Source organism: Lutra lutra, chromosome 13, assembly GCF_902655055.1.
Source record: "Lutra lutra chromosome 13, mLutLut1.2, whole genome shotgun sequence".
Lineage (NCBI taxonomy): Eukaryota > Metazoa > Chordata > Mammalia > Carnivora > Mustelidae > Lutra > Lutra lutra.
Genome location: NC_062290.1, coordinates 20,487,258 through 20,509,668, shown reverse-complemented (window position 1 = coordinate 20,509,668; position 22,411 = coordinate 20,487,258). Strand labels below are relative to the sequence as shown.

General features: G+C 43.9%; 1 protein-coding gene across 13 annotated transcripts in view; it reads right to left on the bottom strand.

The window, feature by feature from the left end:
- The window catches only part of TLE4 (TLE family member 4, transcriptional corepressor), a 143,929-nt gene that overhangs the window by 7,107 nt on the left and 114,411 nt on the right, over positions 1-22,411 (bottom strand). For all 13 annotated transcript variants that reach the window (XM_047699616.1, XM_047699618.1, XM_047699612.1 and 10 more), the window contains 8 exons: positions 14,892-15,011; positions 13,850-13,903; positions 12,773-12,925; positions 11,207-11,339; positions 10,727-10,920; positions 10,148-10,224; positions 1,204-1,453; positions 21-268 (listed from right to left, as the gene is read on the bottom strand). In XM_047699616.1, coding sequence (XP_047555572.1) covers positions 21-268; positions 1,204-1,453; positions 10,148-10,224; positions 10,727-10,920; positions 11,207-11,339; positions 12,773-12,925; positions 13,850-13,903; positions 14,892-15,011 — 1,229 coding nt within the window. The remainder of the gene's footprint in view (positions 1-20; positions 269-1,203; positions 1,454-10,147; positions 10,225-10,726; positions 10,921-11,206; positions 11,340-12,772; positions 12,926-13,849; positions 13,904-14,891; positions 15,012-22,411) is intronic.

Sequence of the window (22,411 nt, the reverse complement as noted above, 5' to 3'; positions counted from 1 at the left end):
GCTCCCTCTTGCTGACCCACCTCACCAGCGTCTGGTTGTGTAGGTCCCAGACGGCGATGTTACCGTCGCTGCAGCATGAGAAGCAGACTTTGGAGTCGGGGCTGATGGCCAGAGCGTAGCACGCAGGGGCCGAGGACGTCAGCTCTGCCTTGATGCGTGGGGTTGGAGCTGCCAGGTCCCAGATGGACAGAGTGCTGGCCTCCCCTCCCACGATGAGGGTGCGACCGTCAGGGAGCAATCGGCAGGAACGGATGTAGTTATCCCTGTTCTGTAGAGACAAAAACCATCAAGAGATCACTCAGGAGGAAAGGAAAACAGCATTAACATGAGAGCAGAAATCCATAAAAGTATTGTGTTCCCTCCTGGTTTTAATGAGCCATTTTTACTTATGACAATGATAAAGTGGATTAATGCTAGAAAATTACATGAAATTAGGGAAGTACTTAAACTTGATCTACAAATTTAGTGCTGAGATATTTAATCTTAATTAGCATGAAAATGCAAAGATCTAGACCCAACTCCCACCACCACCAAGCTGCCTGACTCATTTGCACACACACGCGCGCGCGCGCACACACACACACACACACACACACACACACACACACACCCCAACGGAGGAGCGCAGGAGTCCTGGACAGCAGTGGTTGATCAAGCAGCATCAACTGGAGGCAAAATTTGATCGAGGAATGTTAAGGGAGGGGGAGTGAGAAAAAAGGTCCTCCCAGCTCATGAGGGTCTGGGAATGTTGTATACCACAAATATGTTAAACCAACCAAACATTGTGGAGCAGCAGAAATTCCACTGCTGGTTTAAGGAAGAATGTCCAGCAGAAGTTTTATAAATGATGGAAGGACAAACGCCGAAGACACAGGCAAGGGAATAGTCTACTATCTGCGCAGAAAGCATGACGTTACTCTGATAATGTCACCATGTGACAGACCGAGAGGTGCGCTCTCACAGAAGCCCTCCTGGGCTTTTCTTATACTCCTTTATCAGACAGGAAAACGGGTAGTGAGCCTGTGCCCATGAATCGGGCAGGATTCATGAAAGTTGCACTCTCCACATGAAGGGCCAAAAACCACCAAAGACAACTACCCACTTGGAATCAATTCCCTATGTTGCCTGTCCAACCAAGTCTCTCACTATTCCATCCCATTTTCTGAATGAGGATGTAAGCCCCATTCCTCCATGTTTACTCACCAGACAGTCGAGCTGAGAGACGGGGCTCTTGTTGCCGGGGTGGCTGATGTCCCAGACCTTGACGCAGCCCTTGCCACCCGTGTACACGTGTCTCGTGGGGTTGCTGATAGTCACCGCGCACACCACCTCCCCGTGGTTCAGGGTGTTGATCTGGCGCGCGTGCCGGGGGATTCCGGGTCCGATGAGGGCGTCGGGGGGGAAAGGGACAGGCTGCATCTGGCCGTCTGCGGTGACGTGGAAGGAGTATGCTCTACGGTAGTGTAGTGGGGAGAAGAAAAAATAAGAGGGGAAGGTGAAAAACATTAGTTAACTGATCAGTGTGAGGAGATGAAAAAGAAAACATTTTCAGTGTTACTTATAATTTGCAAGTAAGTCAAATTTACCTGGTACAAAAGAGAACACCTAATTTTCAGAGCTAGATCTACGATCAAATGTCAGGTCGACTCTTCACTAACTGGTGTGTGGCATTAAGTAGTCACTGAGCCTCTCCGAACCTCAGTTCTCATCTTTAAAAGGGAGAGAATGCTACCTACACTTCACAGAGAATTAAGTAAGAAAGCCAACATCTAGTATAGTATCTATCTAGTAAAGCCAACATCTAGTATATTCAGGACACTCTGCAAACTTGCTCTGTTTTCTACTTCAGGTGACCCAGAAGCCTGTGATGCTATTTGTGCCTGTATATGAATTCACGCCAATCAAGTGATTTACTAATGGAGATCAATGAGTCAAAATGATCAAGCTCTAAGGAGTTGAGTCTCTAGGCCCACAGAGAAACGATAGCTGTGACCCCAGCACACACACCAGAATAAGTCCTATCGGACTTGACAATCACTAATGCAAGTAATTCCTGATGAAATTAGGACCTGTAAAGGCGTCCTGTGTGACTACCCCAAAGGCCCACCTATAAGTGCCTATCGTCAGCTCCAACTCCAGTTCGTCTCCAAGGAAAGCTCTACACTTATGAAAACATTTGGTTCTAAATGCAACTTCCGTTCGAACATCTCCCTCAAGAGATCTCTATTCTTAGGGTGCTGAAGTCAGGGTGGACACATCAGTGAGGCTGTGTGATGCACAGGGCGGGGAGAGGGAGCTGGGCCTGTCTTCTATCATGGGCAATAGCCCATTTTGGAAATTATGTCATTCTGCTTTGGCATGAAGCTTTGGAATGTGCTCTGTTTATAGGACAAAGTTTGGGAAAGACATACCAAGGGAAAGCTTCTGTGGGTGCACAAAGGACTGGAGCTTGGACCTATCAGGGAAGTTTTAGAATCAAAACAGTTTATGGCTCCCTAATGCAAAAAGCTACAGGCTAGCCACATTCATCAAAACTCGTCCCATTACTAAGGACCTCATCACCCTCCCGACTGGCCCCAGGAGGGATGACGCAGTATGTGGCCATGGAAGACGTGGTGCCAGATAGTGGAGGGCTTTTTCCTTCTCGGTAACAACAGAGAAGCAGAGGCCCAGCCTGCAGCAGAACGTGGTATGCGGGACTGCTGATGGGGAAGGAGGCGGAAGCTCGGGAGACAAGAGACAGAAGACATTTCCTCGGTCAAATCAATAGGACTTGGGAGACACCTGGGAGAGAGGTGTGAAGGAGGGCTCTAAGGCTCAGAACCCAAGTGATTCAGGCGGACCACATGTTAATGAAGCTACGGGGAAGCATGACCGAAAGCTACACACTCAAAAGAGCTAACTGGTTTGATTTTCTTTAATTTGAGGGCGGCTGGGAATCCAAAGAGTTCAACAGTAAGCAGAGTACTGTGACTCAGGTGAGAGGTTAGGTTAGAAAGACAACGTGTGCTTATTGACTAAGAAGTGACAGTGGAAGCTAAGGGAGCAGAACAATAATGCCGAGCAGATCATACAGTGAGCGGACAAATGCGGATCTAGGGGGCTGCTTACATCTAAGGACCCTCTAGCAAGAGCAGTCAGAGACACAGATGATTGAGAGAGACGATCAAGTCCAGAGATAGGAGAAGATGGTCAATCACTTGACAATGTATTAAGAGATTCAACCATTGAACACGTATTTCTTGGGTATCCCCGTGTGCCAAGCACCATACTTGCAGGACTGAAGAAAAACAAACAAAAACCCCGCATCCCTCGTTCTCCTGAGTTTACAGCCTGTGGGAGTAGGCAGCAGGTAGGTCGAGGGGCAGATTTATTAGTGAGATAGTCACATAAATATATATAACAATGTCAGAAGGTCAATGCGATGAACAGTGGACATGCCTGGTACTGTGGGATTTGACAGAGTGAGGCAATGGGGCTTCGATATAAAGACAAGATGGTGTGAAGGGGAGAGGGGTATGGCAAATATGAAGGCCAGAGTGAGACGGAACGCTTAGTATCCATTTAGTCAGAAACTATTTATTGAATGCCTACTATGAACCTGGTACTATCAAAGATGCTGGGAAATCAGGGGTGAACAAAGTCTCTATCTTCCAGGGTCAACATCTAGAAGGGAAAGCAAATACCATATATAAGCAGAAAAATAAGTAACCTCAGATCCCCATCAGATGGTAAGACACACACACACACACACATACACACGCACGCGGCACAGGTCTCGGGTACCATATGAGAGGAGACAAGAAGAAAGGACGCAGGCCCTGTACACATTGGTGGTGGTGGGGGAGCGGGGAGGAATGTGATGTGCCAGGTAGAGGAACAATGCAGAGTCCCTAAAGCAGAAGCAAGTGAGAACACTAGCATGCACTCAGTGGCGAGGGGCAGGCTGGAGAGACAGAGGGAGGGCAGCGGGAAAAAGCCCTGGTGGGCCATGATGAGGAATGCACATTATCCTGGGTGGAATGGGAAGTTACTGGGACTTCTCGGCAGGGAATGACAGGGTTCAGTTAATGTTTTAAAGTGCCATTCTGGCTGCTGGGTGAAGAATGGATTAGAGGTAAGAGAACGGGAATAGGAATATAGACAGGAGGTCTGTGCCTGGGAGACAGTCCGACAGCTGGGAACGGATGTGCAATTCTAAAGATCACTCTGGCTGGGTGGAAACAGAGAAGGCTGTGCTGGATGGGTCACCTGGATTCTGGAAGTGACACAGTGAGGGGCGGGGGTGAGATCTTCCTTGTGAGCCCTTTAAATAAGTAACTGAAATCAAGGACAGCTACAGTTGACGTGGTCCAAGCCCCATGACAGGGTTACTGGGCGCTGACCTTGTAAACACCAGAGTCCTGTGGAATGAGGGTGGCTCCAAGGAGGAAGACCCTAAGCCAGTAAGTGCCAAGTCTTTAATAAAAAGGAAATCCCCCCAACAAGGTGTAAGGGTAGGTAGAATCCAATGGCACAAGCCTGAAAGAGCCAGAGTTTTCACAAAAAGATAAAGGAGCTCAGTTCTAGAAAAGACTGGTGGTGGGGGCGGCAGAGGGGTGGGGAGGATGACACAGCCTTTATCACCCCATCACTGGCTCTGAAGATTTAAGGATATGAAACAAACGAAGGGGCACCCCCTCAGAGAGCTGCAGGTGGAGGGGGTCCCTTGGGGAGAAAACCAAGTGCCAATCAGGCAAGGAGGGGAAGGCAGCAATGGTCTCAGAGAAAGGCTGAGATTCTGAAGGATGACGATGGAGAAAAAGGCTAATTGATTTAGCAATTAAAGAGGTCATGAGACTAAATCTTAAAGGAAAGGAGAGGAAGGTTATTCCACGTTTAGATGGTGTTACACATTCTTAATGATAATTTACTTGAAAAGCCATCCCTCCATCCCTTCTCTTCTCCCTAGTATCACTAAGTGGTTTTTAAAGAGCTTTGAGAATTTAAATAGTTAAGAAACCAGACACAAGATTTCTTTCGAGGTTTTGATAGGACATTCTTCAACTCAACCACAACCACTCTGTGAGCACCTACTATGTTCCTGGAACCCCCTTTAACAAGAACGTCAAGAGCCTACTTGCATTAAGGATGTAATGCAGCCCTCTGTTTGCTATTAGTACATGTAAGATACTCAAGACTGGAAAAAATAAAACTCTAGTAAGAATCTTATCAGATTTCAACTAACTCTGACATGTAGCTGGCAAAGTGTACTGGAACGTGTAACGAAAGCCAGACTTTCTAGAAATCAGAAACCCAGGCTTGAAGAACTACTCTTTTTCTACCCGATTAAATGGATCGATAAGGCCTCTTAGCCACATGGATACAGACATCATGCTCAGAACACAAAACAAGGCACTGGCCTTGCCCACTAGCGGCTTCTAATCTAGGAAGTGTGATGAGAAAAGCAAAGAAGTGGCCACAATACCAGATGAAATATGAGAAGTGGGAAGTTCTGTGGTGGTTCAAGACAAAGCTTATGTCTCAATAGTGACATGGTACTAGAGATGGGTTTTGCAGAATGGAGGGATTCTCACAGAGGATGGAGGAAGACGGAAAAACAATTTGGGGGGAAGATGGGCAGAAACAGCAGAGAGCAAGGGCTCTAAAAGGATGGGGAGCAATGATGGAAATTCCTGGGCTGGTTTTAATACAAAGAATTCATTTATTCAATAACAACCCCAGGGTTAAGTGGTTGGAGGAGCTGGCCTGAGCACAGTCTGATCAAATGCATCAGGAATATATACATTTATACTACACACACACACACACACACACACACACACACACACACACACAGACTGCAATCTATCTGCTAGAAAAGGGAGGTCTATAAAAAGGGAGGGCCTGCAAGGCCAGCCTAAGAACTCCACAAACAGAATTCACTAACGGGTTTTTTGGAGGGGGAACCGGGGCAACTGACAGAATAAATTTGATCGCAAGGAAGACAGTGGGCTAGGAGGACTAAGAGACAATTATTCCAATCATCTAGATGCAAGGTATTGGGGGACCTGAACTAGGCTAGGTCAAGGAAGACAGTAAAAGTAACACTGAATCTAAAATTCTGCAGGACTTAACGAGTAAGATGTGAGGAAGGAGCCAATAATAATTGAGTTTCTGAGCTTAGGAAACAAGGATCAGAATACCAATACTCCTGATGGGCAATGTGGGAGGAAGACCTAGTCTGGAGAAGAAGCATCATGATATGCTGACTTTGACGTGCAGGTATCCTGACTGCACACTCAAGATGTCTGAGATCTCCAGCACCTAACTACAGATGTGGGGCTGGAGGAATCCGGTGCAGGGAACCGGGAATACAGTGGACTCTTCCACCAAAACACACACACCCAGACATACAGACACAGAAGCATGTGTGTGCACAGCAGGTGAAAGCACTAAAAGCTAAGAATGGCTAAGAAAGACGGTAAAGAGAACAGAAGCAGCTTGGACTTTCTGACAGAACTACACCTCGATCAAGGCATCTGCAAATCGCTCTTTTTAAAAACATGTGCATTGAAGATGCTATTTTATCTGAATCATCATCTTTTGATGAAAACCCAGCATATTTAAAGAAGGTCCTTGGCCTTCCCACCCCCAACCTCATTTACCCTCCCTAAAAGGTCCAGTTCTGTAATGCTGCACTCATCTGTCTCATACTTTGCAACACCTTCTCCAAAGTTTTCAATGTCTCACGAGATGGGACTAGACCTTAAATTCATAATAAAAGATCTGGCCATTGTACTTTATAAAGTATGCTAGAAAATCAGGCTCGAAGTGGCAATATGAACCCACTAGTACATCAGCCAGCCAACAAGTACTGCTAAGGGCTTACTGTGTCTCAAGCATTGTTCCTATTTTGAAAAATCCCACTTTATAAAAACAAATAGAACACCACGGTAAATTTTCTGAATTATGAGCAGCTGAAAACCAACAAACCTGTGCTCTTCTCTCTTGGCTGCATCCATATACCATGTCCCACGATGTAATTAGTACTATGGTTTTAATTGAATAGTTTTAACCTATTTATAAATGTCTCGTTTACGTAATAGGTGAGGAGGAAAGTCTATTTCGGGCTTACGTCAAAATTAAACTATGTTGTCATTCCAATTACAAACTGAGTGCAACTTTCGCTAATTCACCAGAATAGACAAGAGCACCCAATGTGAATTATTAAATAAATGCTACTTTATAAATGAGTTGGTGACATGCATTTAATTATAACTTTTGATAACATCTAACAATTCATTCTGTAAAAATAATTAGGACAGAGATGCACAACTGCTTTGAGTCTTTCTGGAGAAAGGCAGTTTACTTTGTGTGTGCGGTAGGGGAAGCCTTTAGGTGACTCATTATGTTTTATATTATAGCACAAAAAATAGTTGTTTCTCTCAAAACACACACAGAAGACAAAGTTTCACAATTCTCTATCTTAAGATCTGAAGAGCTACCTGTTATCATTACTTCCTCTGAGAAATCGGTAATAAAAATATATTATCTCTTTATGCATAAATGAATGTGAATTTACATGTCTTGACGTCCTCTTAATAAAGACACACCAATGACAGGAACATGGAATCTATTTACTCCCATCTAATTTTCTTGGGTCATTTCTGCCCACTACAGAAATGCAGTTCAGTTCAACGGCATAAGCACCTGAAAAGCTGATAATGACCTGGGGCAAAGCTAAACTGGAAATGAGGCTGCAGTTGACTGAGGAGTCCCATATACCAAACACAGTCCCGAACACGTAACATATATCTTACGTTACCCTTACGCCCTGTCTGTCAAGGCAGGGGCCATCCTCGGTTTATAGATGAGCCAACTGAAGCTCTCCAAGTTAAGAAACTATCCTCTACTTCTCAACTGGCAGAGTAAAAATTCAAATTTTGATCGGTCACATCCCAGAACTCAACTTCGTTGACCCCACCATGCTCTCTTTGGGATTCCTAATGTCATCTGCCAACTGCATGACATGGGGCTCTATCACTCCCAGAAATGAAAATTTGCAACCATCCTCAAACCCATCAACCTTCCCAAAAGGATCTCAACAATTTGATAATTCTGGGGGAAGAAAGGGAGTCCCACTAGAGGCTCAGAGAAATGTCTCCCGAATCAGACCAGCTCTAACTCAACAGTGGTTCAGATGGACCAAAGTGAAATCAAGACCGTCTTTCTTCTTTATAGGCACCTAAGCTCCCTTCCCCCTCTCTTCACCCTTCAGGGGCCTGGGCAGTACTGCACGAGTGGTTATACCACAGCCCTGGTGCCACAGCTAGTCAACCACGTGGTAACTACACAGTACCTCAACATGGGATGATACCCTTTCCCTAAAGAAACCTCTCCTTCCCCACAGGTTCATGTGGAACTCACAGGGATTGGAGTTATTTGATTAATCCTATGACCTTGTTATTTAATCACTGCCTGAAAGAGACCAAACTTTCACCTTCAAATACATCAGAGCTCTTGGTCAACAAGACTTCTAAGTCAGTCAACAACTATTTGCAGAACACACACAAATACACAGAACTTTATGGTAATGGGTATTTATACCTTCGATTCTCAGGGAACTCAAAGTCTAATTTGCCTTGCTTCCCTTATTAATCAGTCAAATATTTACGGAGCAACTTGGCTATGGAGCCAGCACTGTGTTTGATGCAACAGGGAAGTTTAGCACAGAACTGTACAGAAGTAAGTTACACCAAGAAGTCACATATAGGAAATAACACAGTGACAACTAAGTGCCTGAGTGTACAGCAGCAAATAAATAAGCAGTCAGAGATCAGAGAAGAAAGAGACTGGCTGGCTCACCTGTGAGCACTCTCTCCCACTCTCCCCCTCAGTTAAAAAGTATGTACTGTGAGCACCAGGTACCAGGTACCACTCTAGGCACCGGAGGTACTCCTATAACCGAACAGCAAAGAGTTCTGTTCTGCTCTCACGAACTTACTTCAAGCAGGGAGAAGCAGATCACGGCTACAGGCAGGTACAAAAAAGGCAGGCAATAGAAAAGAACAACGATGGGGAGAGGAAGGGAGAGAAGGATGCTCTTTTAGATAGGACTGGAAGGGCAGAATGCTCTAATAAGTGACACTTTAGCAGACACTTTTGAAGTAAGACAAGAAGCCACAGAAAAAGACCAAATGCCCTGAGGCAGCCAAGCCACCAAGGAAGCCTCGGGGAGAAGGGACTTACTGGCTACTGAGGGTCAAGTGTGGGTAGCACAGGCTGGGGAGAAAGCACCAGCTCAGGGAAGCAGCACATGGACGGCATGCGTGGTGACAGACAGGATGCCAGTGGAAAGAGCCAGGAGCATACACACAAGCAGGGAACTAGTAAGGCAGGGAGGGTCTGTGGGGATGCTTCCCAAAGAGAGGAGAGAGGAAGCAAGCTAGGATTTTAAGGGAAGAGCGGTGTTATTTTATAGTCAAGTCTTTGTATCTGGGAAGATGAAGCCAGAGAGCAGGAGAACCGTGCGTAGGCAGTCATAAAAAGGTGTGCTGGACTGAAATGGAAGGTTGTGGAACGAGGTATGGTGAGAGGTTAGAATGTACAAGAAGAGGCTGGAAAAGCTGATGCGTGCGTTTTGCCTTCATAACTCAAGGGGGCTGTGAATACAGATGCTCCAAATATCCAGCTCCTGGGACAAGAAGACAAATAAGCAAAGCCACCTTTTCTATGAACACAACTGAGCATAAGACCACACTTCTTTCTTTTCACAGCCTTTGAAGTTTGGCACGTCTTTTCCCAACACGCTCAAATTTTGAGCATCCAGGTTTGCACATAGGACGTTTTTTCTTCAAGGCAACAAAAGAATTCAGTAACAGACGTAGAGAAGACCTGACTGCTGGAGATGTCTCAGTAATTTGCATTTCCATATTAGAAGCTCAAGATTTTAAATTGAAAATAGAAAACCCCACCTCATTACTTCTTTTCTTGTGTGAGAGAAAATGGAAATTCTTTGCAAGGGAAAAAACCAAACCAGAACAAAAAAAATCCACATAGAGCTCCAGGAGCTCCCCTACACTACCTAGCAGTGATCAGCCGGAAAGGCCGGCAAGGGCCTGGGGTCTGGCGCACGGTGGGGAGCATGAGGCTCAGAGGTACTCACGGTTTTCCTCCTGGAATGCCTGTCAGGTTCGGAGGTATGGCTGGTACGCGCATGTGATGGTGTGGATCAAATCCAACCTAGAATTTTCCCAAGCAAAACAACAAAAACATACATAATTACATTAACTCATTTCAGCCTACTCAATACCTCTCTAGATCTTGGGAGAACACAGACTTTAAATACGAATTTTAGAGATGCACATACTGAAGTATCTACTGATGAAAAGATAGGATGTTTATGATTTTAGGGGTAACATACCTGGGGATGGAACATACATGAAAAAAAATTACTTGTATAATTTTTGAAGCTTATGATGGAAACACAGGGTTCACTACAGTCACGATCATTCGCTCTGCTCTTGTAGGTTTAAAATTTAAAGGAAACCTAAAATAACAAGGACATTTCCTCTCCTTAGAAAAGGAAATGGATCTCACAGTACAACTGCGTGTAGTTTAATTTACAGATGTGACGGGTTCCTCTACAGATACCTCAAATTATATAAACTACGTTCAAAAGTAACGTCTGGTGATCCTGTGAGCCGTGGAATGGCTTGATTTTTGTGAAGGTCCAGGAACGTACCACCGGTGATCTCCCATAGGCGGCGGCGGCAGCCGCAGCAGCAGCGGCTGCGCTCATCTGCGGAGAAATGTTGTGTAGCCCCGCGTAGGCGGCGCCGGGGCTGGTCAGCTCCCCGTTCATCCCGGCGTGGGGCACGATCCCGAACGGGGTTGGGTATGGACAAGGGACTGCCATCGGGGTCCTGAGGCTTGAGGCTACACACCAAAATGAAAGGACAGAAGAGAAAAACCAAGAACACAGGAAACAATAAGGAAGTGAGGCGTTAACATATACCTTTAAAAAAATAGGATCCAGGGCTCAAATTCGCTTAACGTAATATTCTCAAAAATCATTAAGGCGCTCGGTTCAGCTTAAAAAAATAACTCTATCGCTTTTCAATACTGGTTATTACTACTCTTAAGGTACTCCACTGTTTAAATTGCTTGAATTTCTTTAAAAACATGAAGCATAAATACATAGAAAGCCCTTCTTATTACTAACCCAAGGGGTCGACTCCTGGTGGTTTTCCAGGCACAGGCCTCAGTCCAGGAGTGGAATTACTGCCTGGGGTGGGTGCATCGGTTCGTGGAGTAGGGGTATTGGACTTTGAAACAGGAGTAGTAGATTTTTCATTCTAACAAGAGATGGAAGAGAATATAGTGGCAGTCAGAACACAGTTTTTTTTTTCCCCCTTAAGATTTTATTTATTTATTTGACAAAGAGATCACAAGTAGGGAGAGACTCAGGCAGAGAGAAGGGAGGCTCCCTGCTGAGCAGAGAGCCCGATGCAGGGCTCCATCCCAGGACCCTGGGATCACCACCTGAGCTGAAGGCAGAGGCTTTAACCCACTGAGCCACCCGGGTTTCCCAGAACACAGTTTTAACAATGATGTTAAACGTTTAAAAAGACAAGTCAAAGGAAAAGGAAAGGAAAAGAGTAAGGAATGGAAAAAGTTCTTCAGGTTGGGCCTTTATTTTCATAATTAAAAAAGAACAAACCAACAAACAGAAAGAGCTCCCTGAGACCACAAAACCAACAACGTTCAAGAAGATATAAACTAAAGCAGAATTTAGGGCAGTCAATGATTTCCAGGAAACTGGGTCTGAGTCAGACAGAGGCTGACAAATCATGACGTCCTGTGACCAAACACTTATTGGCTGCTTTGATTTAAGGATGCTTGAGCTGTGTTTCTGGTGGACTGTTCATGTCACAAGAGGCTTCCTGGTTAATGGGTCCTCTTAGAACAGATCCATGCCCCGATGGTCACAGAGACCCGCACAGAGGAGGTGGCAATACAAGAAAGCCAGAAGGCCAAGAGAGAACCACAGAAAAAAACTTAATGTAGCCCCGTGTCAGACACATCCCCTTAACTTGCAGACAAACTGAGGAACTTTCTTTCCTTCAGCTGTGAATTTGTGAATTCAGAAGGTTATATGAGAACTGAGTCTTTTTTTCTTTTTTAATGTTATGTTACAAGGAAATAATTGGCAAGGAAAAAGGAAGACACGCACAAAAATGCAATTAACTACAGAGCCAAAGAAGAAGAAGGTATGGGGAGATTATCCTGAGTTGCAAGCAGTTTCATTTTTGCTTTAGTGATTTGTGGTGTGAGTCAAGGTAGACTTTTGTAAATGACAGATTATTTCTTAGATAGGAAGGGAAAATTATTGCAGTCATATATAGCTTGGTAATTCAAACAAAGCTAGCAACAAAATCACATCCCAGCCGAAAACTAAATTTACCATAAACCATAGGTGATAAAACCATCTCTGTAAGCCCAGTGTGTATTTCTTCTCTTTGCTGAGACACGTTTCACTCCATTTCCCCACATCCCACCCCTGTCCTTGTAAAAACACTCATAAAACAAACATCTATCACCGCTAAGTCCGTAAACCCACTCTGTTCCCAAAGTACTTCTGTCAATTAAACTTGAATACTGAACGTACACATATATTTGGAAACAAGAGTCCTCTAGAAAAATGTGAAAAATACCGAATTTACAAAATATTCAAAGCCAATCATCTTGAAACAGGCGAGGCTAAGAAAGATGATGAAGGACCGCTTACAAGGCTAAGTTCTTTGGATTTGGAGGAAGGAGTGCTGCTGGAGGACGCAATAGAGGCTGGACTGATGGGGGCATCTTTCTTGAGCAGGCGCGTCTTGTCCAGGCCATTCTCTCTCGGGGAGTGTGCTGGGCTCCCTCGAGGGGAAGACGGATCCTATGAAGGAACATCAAGGGTACTAACGCAGCACAGCACATTCACAATGCTAGAGTACTTAGGTGTGGATGTTTCTAGCGCAAAGCATGGAGAACTGCAAAATGTCCCATAATCGATAACAAAAGACGTACCAAACTGCTAAAGAAAATATTTGGTACTGAGGTCAAAGAAAATACTAAATATTTATAGCACAGTTGACCCTTGAACGACATGGGTTGGATCTGCATGGGTCCACTTATATGCAGAGTTTTTGGGTAAATACACTATAGTACTAAAAATTGTATTTTCTCAGTAACGTTGTCTTTCCTCTAGCTGTCTTTATCATAAGAACACAGTATGTAACATGTAACATGCAAAATACGTGTTCATCGACTACTGATGCTATCGTAGGCTATTAATAGGTAAGTTGTGGGGGAGTCAAAAGTTGTATGTGGCAGCAACATGTGCAGACCTGCTCAATCACTCTGTTGCACACCTGAAACCAATGTAACATTGTGTGTCAGCTACACTTATTTTAAAAGGGGAGGGGGAAGTTACATGTGTATTTTCAACTTCGTGGGAGGTTGGTGCCCCTAAAAGACCACTCCCCCACCTGCAGTATTCAAGGGTCAGCTGTACTTACTCAAAACAAAAATCAGAACCCAACAGATCCACAGGTCATCTGTCAATGAGATCTGCAGGCTGACCCCATGTTTGCTGTGCATTTAAGGTGATAGCAAAACACACTTCTACTTTTATAGAAAAGAATAACAATGAAAAGGATCAATAATACATAAAATCAGTAATACATAAAATTTTCAGGTAAATAAAAAGTGGGTCCCCTTTGGAAACGAAGCACACATTTTGAATACTGACTGCCCGGACTCCAGCTAGTCATTGTTACAGTGGGTAAGAGCAGGAAGCTGAACAAGCCAGAAAACGTACCTCGTTGGAAACGTCAACCACCAAATTGTCGTCACTCTTCTCACCATCGCTGTCCTGCATTGACAATTGACAAGCATTACCTCCTCCCCCAGCACACACGCACGAGGGCCAGATTCACCCCGGTAAGTTCAGACGAATTCCTCACAGCTTATAAAAACGAACTGCACCCAACAGCGCCAAACACTTTACAATGTACTATGTTCTCTAATCCTCATAATGATGTTACAAGGTAGGTATATGAGGATTCTGCTTCACCATTTAAAAACTGAAGCTTATGGCTTGCACGGTACTCCAGAGCATCTCGTGGAAGCTGGCCTGTCTGGGCTAAATCCTGCCTATGGCTGGGTGTGATGTGTTCTCTCAGTTTAAAAAACTGGGTTATGTAGTCACCATTTTAAAATTGGGAGGTTTCACGTGAAAGTCCAAACTTCCTGATTTTTTTTGAGGCCTTGAAGTCCCGCAGGGCCTCACCACAGCAAGGGGGAACAGGGGCTTGCCTGTGGCCGTCCCGGTGCCATCCAGCTTGCTCCCTTCATACTAAGTGACCCGAAGGGTTAGTCACTGAAGGAAAATGGGCTTCAACCCATGTTAGGGACACATCTGGATGCTTCTGCAAGTTATACTCCACAAAACTCACTTTATTCCTCAGCATGAATTCATTTTAGACATTTTAACGGGGTTTCTATGATTTTACGTTTTTCCTTGAGATTTCCAGTTGACCACAGAAAATTCAACCACCTTGAAATATACAGAGGGAAGCAAATATATCTCTAGGAATGGTATTATGGGACACCCACGACATCTTCTATTAGCTGCCAGATAAAGCACTCTGTTCCGACTCACATCGACACGTGCGCAGACCTGCACACACACAGGACTTGAGCTAGTCAACTGAGACGCAGCTATAAAGGCAAACGCTATTTTTTTTCTCCGAGTAGATGTTTTTTCCTCCTATGTTCTCATTTTGGTTGGTAATAGTCAAAGGGTAAAATGGCTGCTGGAGTAAACTGGCTTCCCCCAAAGCAAAGGCAGAGGAACCTACATAGCGAGCTGCAATTTCCTTTTCTTCAGTTTTCTGCTTTTTGCTATCAGAGGAGTAGTCTGTGGAGTTTCTGTGCTTCTCGGCACCTCGGAAACTGGCAGACGGGGATACCGAAGAGCTCTGGAATTAAAAAGAAAGCAGGGTTGAGAAATGACCATTCACTGAAGTGAGTTTTTTAGGCGCATTGTCCTTTTTGTTTGTTAATGCGCACCTGCAAAACTGTTAGGAGGGGACAGGAGAGAAGGGAGGAGGTAAAAGGAAGAGGGCAACAGAGGTGGAGACAGAAAACCAAGAAAAAATAGGGAAGAGGGAATGAGGGGAAAAAGGAACAAACAGGAAAGAAGAAATGGAGACAGGCCCAGAGAGGGAGGCAAGGAGGCAAGGAACAGCAAATTCAGAAGACAGAATGGGTCTGGTCCCAAGGAGCTAGAGATGACACTGGTGCAGCAGCTTCAAAGACGTGAGAAAGGAAGGAAGCAGATAGAAAAGAAAATGGAAGGAAGAGTCAGGCCCCACCCCGCTCCGGCCCCAAGTTTGCTGGCTGATGGGAAGCCAGTAACTTAAGCCTGTCCAGAGACACAGAGTATTTTATGTATCTCAAGAAAAAGTAGTAATTCTTCAAAGAAAAAAGGAAGACAGGTACTCTTTGGGAATTTAAGCAACCAAAAAATGGTGATCCTGTGACACAAAGGTTCTATTTATGGAATTTTGCTAAGTCCCTTGTTTTAAGGGCATGGAAGATTGAGTGGCAAATAATCATAACAAAAACAAAACACCTGCAAAAATTCCCTTTATTCCTTTTTGACTCCTATAGTTTTCATGAACCTGCTCCTTTATATCCCTAGAAACCCTGGAATCCCCAATTAGGACCAGGTAATTGGGAAAGACAGTCCCTCCTTTGTGGGATCACAATCGGGAACGAGCAGCGTCTGTCATTTCTGCTCTTCCAAAGAGCTCCCAACTGGAGGAGGCCGACACACCGAAAATCAACACCGAAGCACAAAGAGTGAGTCTGTCTGCCATTCAGGCCACGGTGATTACTACTGGGCACATGGAGACAGTATGAGGCTTAACATCATTTATGAGGAAGTGAGAAAAGCATCAACGAAAACTGGAAGCAACCTTATGAACTGGATAGTGACTCAGTTCAGGGCAGACCACACAGGTGAGGTGTGAGAAACGAGCAGGGCTGACCTGTGGAGGGCAGGTCTAAAAGGCCAGAAAAACCAAGCCCCTCAGCAGGGCACCAGCGCCCAGCTCTGAGTGCTAAATTAACACAGGGTGGGCAGTGGAAAGAACACCTGGAGATGAGAAAACAAGTTCTAGGAAGAACAAAGAATCACCACCAGACTATCTCTGCTTTGCATCTAAACCAATTCAGGAAACTGTTCCATAAAGCTCTTCCTCATTGGTAACTTCATTCTTCTCACATAAAACTAACTCCTTGTTCATTTTTTTTTTTAAATCTTAAGTCTGATGGTAATAATTAACATTTATGAAGATACATAACATTTACAAGGGCTTTTAAATTAACTATGGGGGGCAGTGTGATACCCAGAACTTTTGGCTCTATATCCCATTTCACTTCCACTGAACCTTAATGCCCCATTTTCTTTTGTGCCTAAACTTTTGAAGCCTATTAGAGGAAAACCAATGAACCTCCCCTTCTCACCCGCCAGCCAATGCCTGGGTCAGTTTCTCTACCAAGACATCACCCCCTAGTGGTCAGCTGTGGTGACGGCAACTCCATCACTAGCTCCAAAAGCAGGAAGGAGGTAGGGGTTTGGTGTCAGGGGAAGATGGGAAGAACGAGTAGGTTCCCAATGATAGGGCTGGATACCTCTAAACCCTTCCTTCCTGTACCATTCTCTATCAGAGTCCTCAATGAATTTTCTGTATTGGAGGCACCAAATCCTGAAACCATCCCTACTCATTCACCCTTAAACTTAATAGCAGAAAAGATGGCAGACATCATTAAGTAAGGCCAAAGACCAAAGCAAAACATTAGAAGCCAAACAATTTTTTAAATCAGACAGCTTCTTCTTGTATCTCTGTTGAGTTCCAATCCTCATTCCCAAGCCATAAGACTTGGTTCAATGCATCTGCTTTGTTTTTATGCCAGGGTCAGATTTTTGTGACCATTATTCCATTGAAATCATGCTTGCAAACATCATCCGTGAGCCGCGACCTACAACATTTGATGTCAGAACCCCATTATCTAGTCTGCCCCAACTCCAATCTATCCTCCACATTTCTAGGGTTCTGTTTCCCAAAGAGACATTCGACCACTTCTCATGATTCCTTAAAAACAACAACAAAATCGTTTTCCCACTGTCGTTAGGGGAGGAAAAGTCCACACATTTCTGTGTGTGGCCATTTCCAAAGCCCTTCTCTCCACGCCCCAACCAGGTCCCTGGCCTTAGAGCTCAGCACTATGAGCCTGTTGTTTTCCAGTGCTCCGTGCATTTTCATTGTATCTGTAGCCTTTTTTCCCTGGCTTATGAGAATGCCCATTTCCCCTCAGTATCTTTTTGTTGAAATCCTTATTCTTAAGGACCAGCTCTAATGTCACCTTTTAAAGCTCGCTCAGATGCTGTCAGGCAGAATTAATCACTCAATTCTTCTTTGTTCCCTTAACACTTTGTTCACCCCGTGAGTAGAGCACTGGCAATCAATATGTGACTATTTGTTTACAAGGCCACTTCCCACTACAGGCTGTGTTGTTACTCCGGGTGGGGGTGGGGGGAGGCCTGGCACAGTGAGCATCAGAGAACTGCCCAGAAAGGTTTCTGAACATAAATGAGCAAACATTCCTTTTGCACTCCTCAACCTTAACCTAAAATTCATACAATTCCCTTTCAGAAGACCACTCGGCTGAACAGTTACACAAGAAACCATCCACTACGGTAAGATCGGAGTAGTGCCGCCCCTGGGAATTAGCTGCACGGTCATGTCTCTTCTTCCCCTCCACTCCTCCACCTATTTCCATGTGACTTCATCCTACACATTTGCTATTTTACAAAAAGAAGAACTGTGTGTGTGGTGATGAACAACAACCTGAGCCTTCGATTCTGAGATACTCTACTGAAAGTTACTTCCAATTTGTCCAAAAGGAAAAACGGATTTTTAAACAATTATAAGATACTTTCTCAAAAATTAACACTAAATGGTAACACTTATTTACTTAGATCTTTATGCCTATTTATTGATACATATGTACAAACAGCTTTACTTTCCTTAACTGGTTGTTTCTGACTCTGTGGGCAGTATTTTATTTGTGAAATTTTACTGCAGAACAAAGTCATATGTTGGAGTTTCCCGGTAGAATGATAAAGTAGTTAATTATCACTAGCATTTAAAGGTTAAGCTATACAATGGGCACTGGGGCAATCAGCAATGTTCTAATAACATAATTGCTCTGGAATCAAATTGGACTTGGCACAGGCTCTTGTCTTGAACCTTACAAGTCCACCATTCTGCCACTGGAAGGCCACTTGCATTCTTGGTGAGCATGTGAAGAGAAGGAATTAATACTTCTAAAGACAAAGTCTGGTTTTACTAGAAAATACTTTTATTTCTCTATCATTATTTTAAAAGTTTACCTAGGTTAGGTATTTCCTTAGCTCACCACACAGGAAATGTAGTTGGAGCTGCATCATGACTCTGGATCAATCTACAAACTTAGAAACATTTTCTCATTACAGTTGGATCAGGTGACTGTATCGGTGAATGTGTTAAGAATGGAGGGCCATTAACAGTCAGACGCAGCCGCCAATCAAGACAAGGCCAAAGACCTTACATCTGAATGCTTATTACAGAGCTCTGCATTTTTAAAAATGAAACACTTTTATTACTGGGATAGTAAAAAGAAGTTTAATGAAAGAAAAGAAAGGGGGCAAACAAGGACAAACGAGGGGAAAAATACTAAAAATTTGTTAAGTCTTATTATATGGAAATCCCAGTTGCTTTGAAAGCAAAAGATAAGCTTTAACAGAGATACTCCTAAAATTATAAATCACATTTCATCTCCAAATGAGAAAATTCTAGGTCCTAGTTTGAAGCCCAACTAAGATTTTACAAAAGGTTACTGACCAAGTCAGAAAGAAAATGGACACCTCCAGCAGCTGAAATGGATAGCCCTGCCCTTTCAACTTTCCTCTTCTGCCACCCCAAGATCAAAGATGACCATGTATGACAGAGAGTTCTATAAAGCACACACCCCTCCCCCCCAAAGAAAACAAGAGGTAGTGTTGTTACAATTAGCTAGTTTTAATAACAGGTAGCACAGATTTTTACTAGCAGGCAACAGCATCTGTCTGGAGTCAGACTGCCTGTCTGGATTTGAGTCTAGAGTTTTCCACTTAATAGCTGTGTAGCCTTGGGGATACTGCTCAGTCTCAGTCTCCGTAGTCCGAGACAGGAATACTCCACCCACTCCCTCCCGGGGCTGCTTTGAGGACCAGTTGAAAGAACCTCCATAGAGTCGTACAAGGCGCAGTCCCCGACGGATCGCCGAGCCCCTCCGCAACAGCAACTCAGCACTGGGGCTGCGCCGCACGCCACTTACTACAGAGCTAGTGTGGCTCTTCTATTTTAAGCCTCACATAAGGACTATTCTCGGCATCTGCGTAGCCCCTGCCCCTCAGCACAGATACACAGATGGTCCATAATGATAGGGCTTCAATAGGCTGCTATTAACCAAAACACATCTCCTTTCAACACAATAAGGTTTTGGTTCAATACAGCAGGCAGGACTATAAATACCGCCTCCGCATCAGACTTTCTAATTCGATTTCAAATGCACATCAAGCTAATTCGGCTCGCCATTCGCATAAGTTCATGTGTCCCCGCCCACTTGCAAGATTCCAACCAGAAGGAATGGTTGGACAACCATGATCAGAAACTCTAAAACTCACTTGTTATGTTGTGTCTGTTCATCAGCTACAGCCTCCCAACACCCCATCTACTTGGTACCAAAGGGTAAATCCATTTTCAAACAGATAAAGGGAATAATGACAGGGCAAGAGGTACCACGAAAATCTGGCTAGGGTTTTGCCCTCCCCTTACAACTGTGTCCAGGCCTACTTTACTCAAAACCAGCCCAGTTTAGAAGATAAATTACACTGCTAGTCAAACTGCAGTTCATTCAGTACAGGAATTAGTTTGGGTCAGGGACAATTCAGAGGGAGCTGGTTAATGGCAGCGGGGGAGAGCAGGACGGAGAAGACAGGCTCAAGAGGCCTGTTGACCCTTCACTGATGCCATAACTAAAGTCCTCAAGCATCATTTCCTCTGTAACAACAACAACAGCAGCAACAAAACACAGGACTAAAACAGAAATGCATATGGTTGACACTCTCAAATTCGGAAAGGCCAATATACTGCCTGAAATCAGCCTGAGATCATCAGGGACTCAGCCCACTCCCCTTGCCAAGCAGAAGGGCCTTCAGTAGGAGCCCGACAATCATGAGTCACGTTGGGTCAATTTGTTTACTAATCCTCAAAGCATTTCAGAGTTACAAAATACTTTCAACAAGTTCTGAAATAAAAGTAATATCCTCAATAAACCTATATATCCAAACAAACATAGCACAATACCCCAGTGTACTTTTTTTTTTTTTTTTAAGATTTTATTTATTTGACAGAGTGAGATCACAATTAGGCACAGAGGCAGGCCGGGGGTGGGGGGGGGGAAGCAGGCTCCCTGCTGAGCAGAAAGCCCAATGCAGGGCTTGATCCCAGGACCCTGGGATCATGACCTGAGCCGAAGGCAGAGTCTTTAACCAACTGAGCCACCCAGGAGCGCCCCCTGCCTCCGCCCAGTGCATTTCTGATTGAGGTTTTATTACATAGTGTTACACTGAATGTTTTCATTTCTATTCATTTAGTTCTTTATTAACTAATAAAACATTTTAATATTTACTATCCCACCTATTTAAAAAATACCAGCAGAGATAGAGGAAATAATCCTCAGTTGGGAAAAATTAAAAAATAAAAATCATTTGGCTAAAATATACACATCTTACATACTGACTCATAACACATGCAAATTTATGTAAATTAACTTAAAATTTATAGCATGCTCGTGGTGAAAAACCTGAATTTAGTAGGGCTCTGAGCTAGTCACTGGTGTCAGTTTACTGCTCACGACAGTAAGACTTTTTAAAAATAACCTGCTTGATTAAGGAAGTCATTAAAAACACAATCTGTATATAACCCTCACAGAACTTGCTTTTTCCAAATTAACATAAATCAAAATTCACCTTCAAAAATGACCGGGACTTTCTGAAGACCTGCCCTTGTTAAAATATAATCTCCATATAAAATAATGAATCTGTTCTTAATAAATGTTTCACCTTCTACAACATGTCATGAACAACACACTCGAAAATGTTCTCGTGTTGTCTTTGTCTTTCTGCTTCTCTCCTGCTAAGAGGCACTTGGGGCAAAATAAATTTCTCTGGCAGATAATCAAAACAAAAGGAACTGAGAGAGGAATGATTAAGAAGAGAGGCAGTATCCACAATGGTTATGGTATGGGTACGAGGGTCAGACAGCCCTGGGTTCCAGACTAGGTTGTACTACCAGCTGTGTGACCTTGGACAAGTTAAAGAATTTCTCTTAAGCTTCCAGTTCCCCAATGGGCAAAACGAGGCTATCTGCTTAGAACGATGCCCCCGAGATGGAGCACGCATGTTGGGAACACAGTAGCTAGCATCATGGAGAGCTCCAATTCCTATGTTAATGTGAGACCCCTACACGGTCTCAGTCTACTTACGGGCTCTTTCAACAAGTATCTACTGAATACCCACTAAAGTACAGAAATACAAAGATGAATGAAATCTATACCTTGCTGTCCGGAAGGCTCCATGAGTTAAAAAACCTTGAGTACAAAAGTCCTACATATTTTGTGCTTCATGCAGTAAAATATACAGCACTTCAATGGTCAGTCAGTCATTCATGTTTTGTTTCCATGGCCTCAGCATTATGTATTACTTGGTCAGGATAAAATGCTATAATAATTTATAAGGTATCAATAAAATTGATTTTAAATTAGAACATTATCTTAATGTCCTCCTGGGGTTTCTTGACTGTTATTTCCTCTTCCTGGAATAAAGCTGTTGGCTCCACCCCAGAAATTTCATTAAATACGGTTACTTTAGCTGGCGAGCTGAGCTGTTGGAACATGATGCTTTGACACCAAAAATACAGGTTTGATCCTTGTGCAGGCACCTTAGCTTCCCTCTGTTAACAGCCAACTGTCTGCTCTTGGTCTGAACTGCTTGGTCACACGAGCAAGCAACTGGGAGAATGAGAAGGGACAAGTATATCCCCTTATCACTGATGGAGAAGTGAGCCCACAGATGGTACATAAAAGTCCCATCTTTTAACCCAGCTAATCACCCCAAAGCCACTGCATGCCCTTGAATCCAATGGACCTCCTTAAAGTTCACAAGACCTAATGTTCCTACATGCATTTGATCTCCACCAAGAATTCCCTTCCCTCATTAATAGAGACT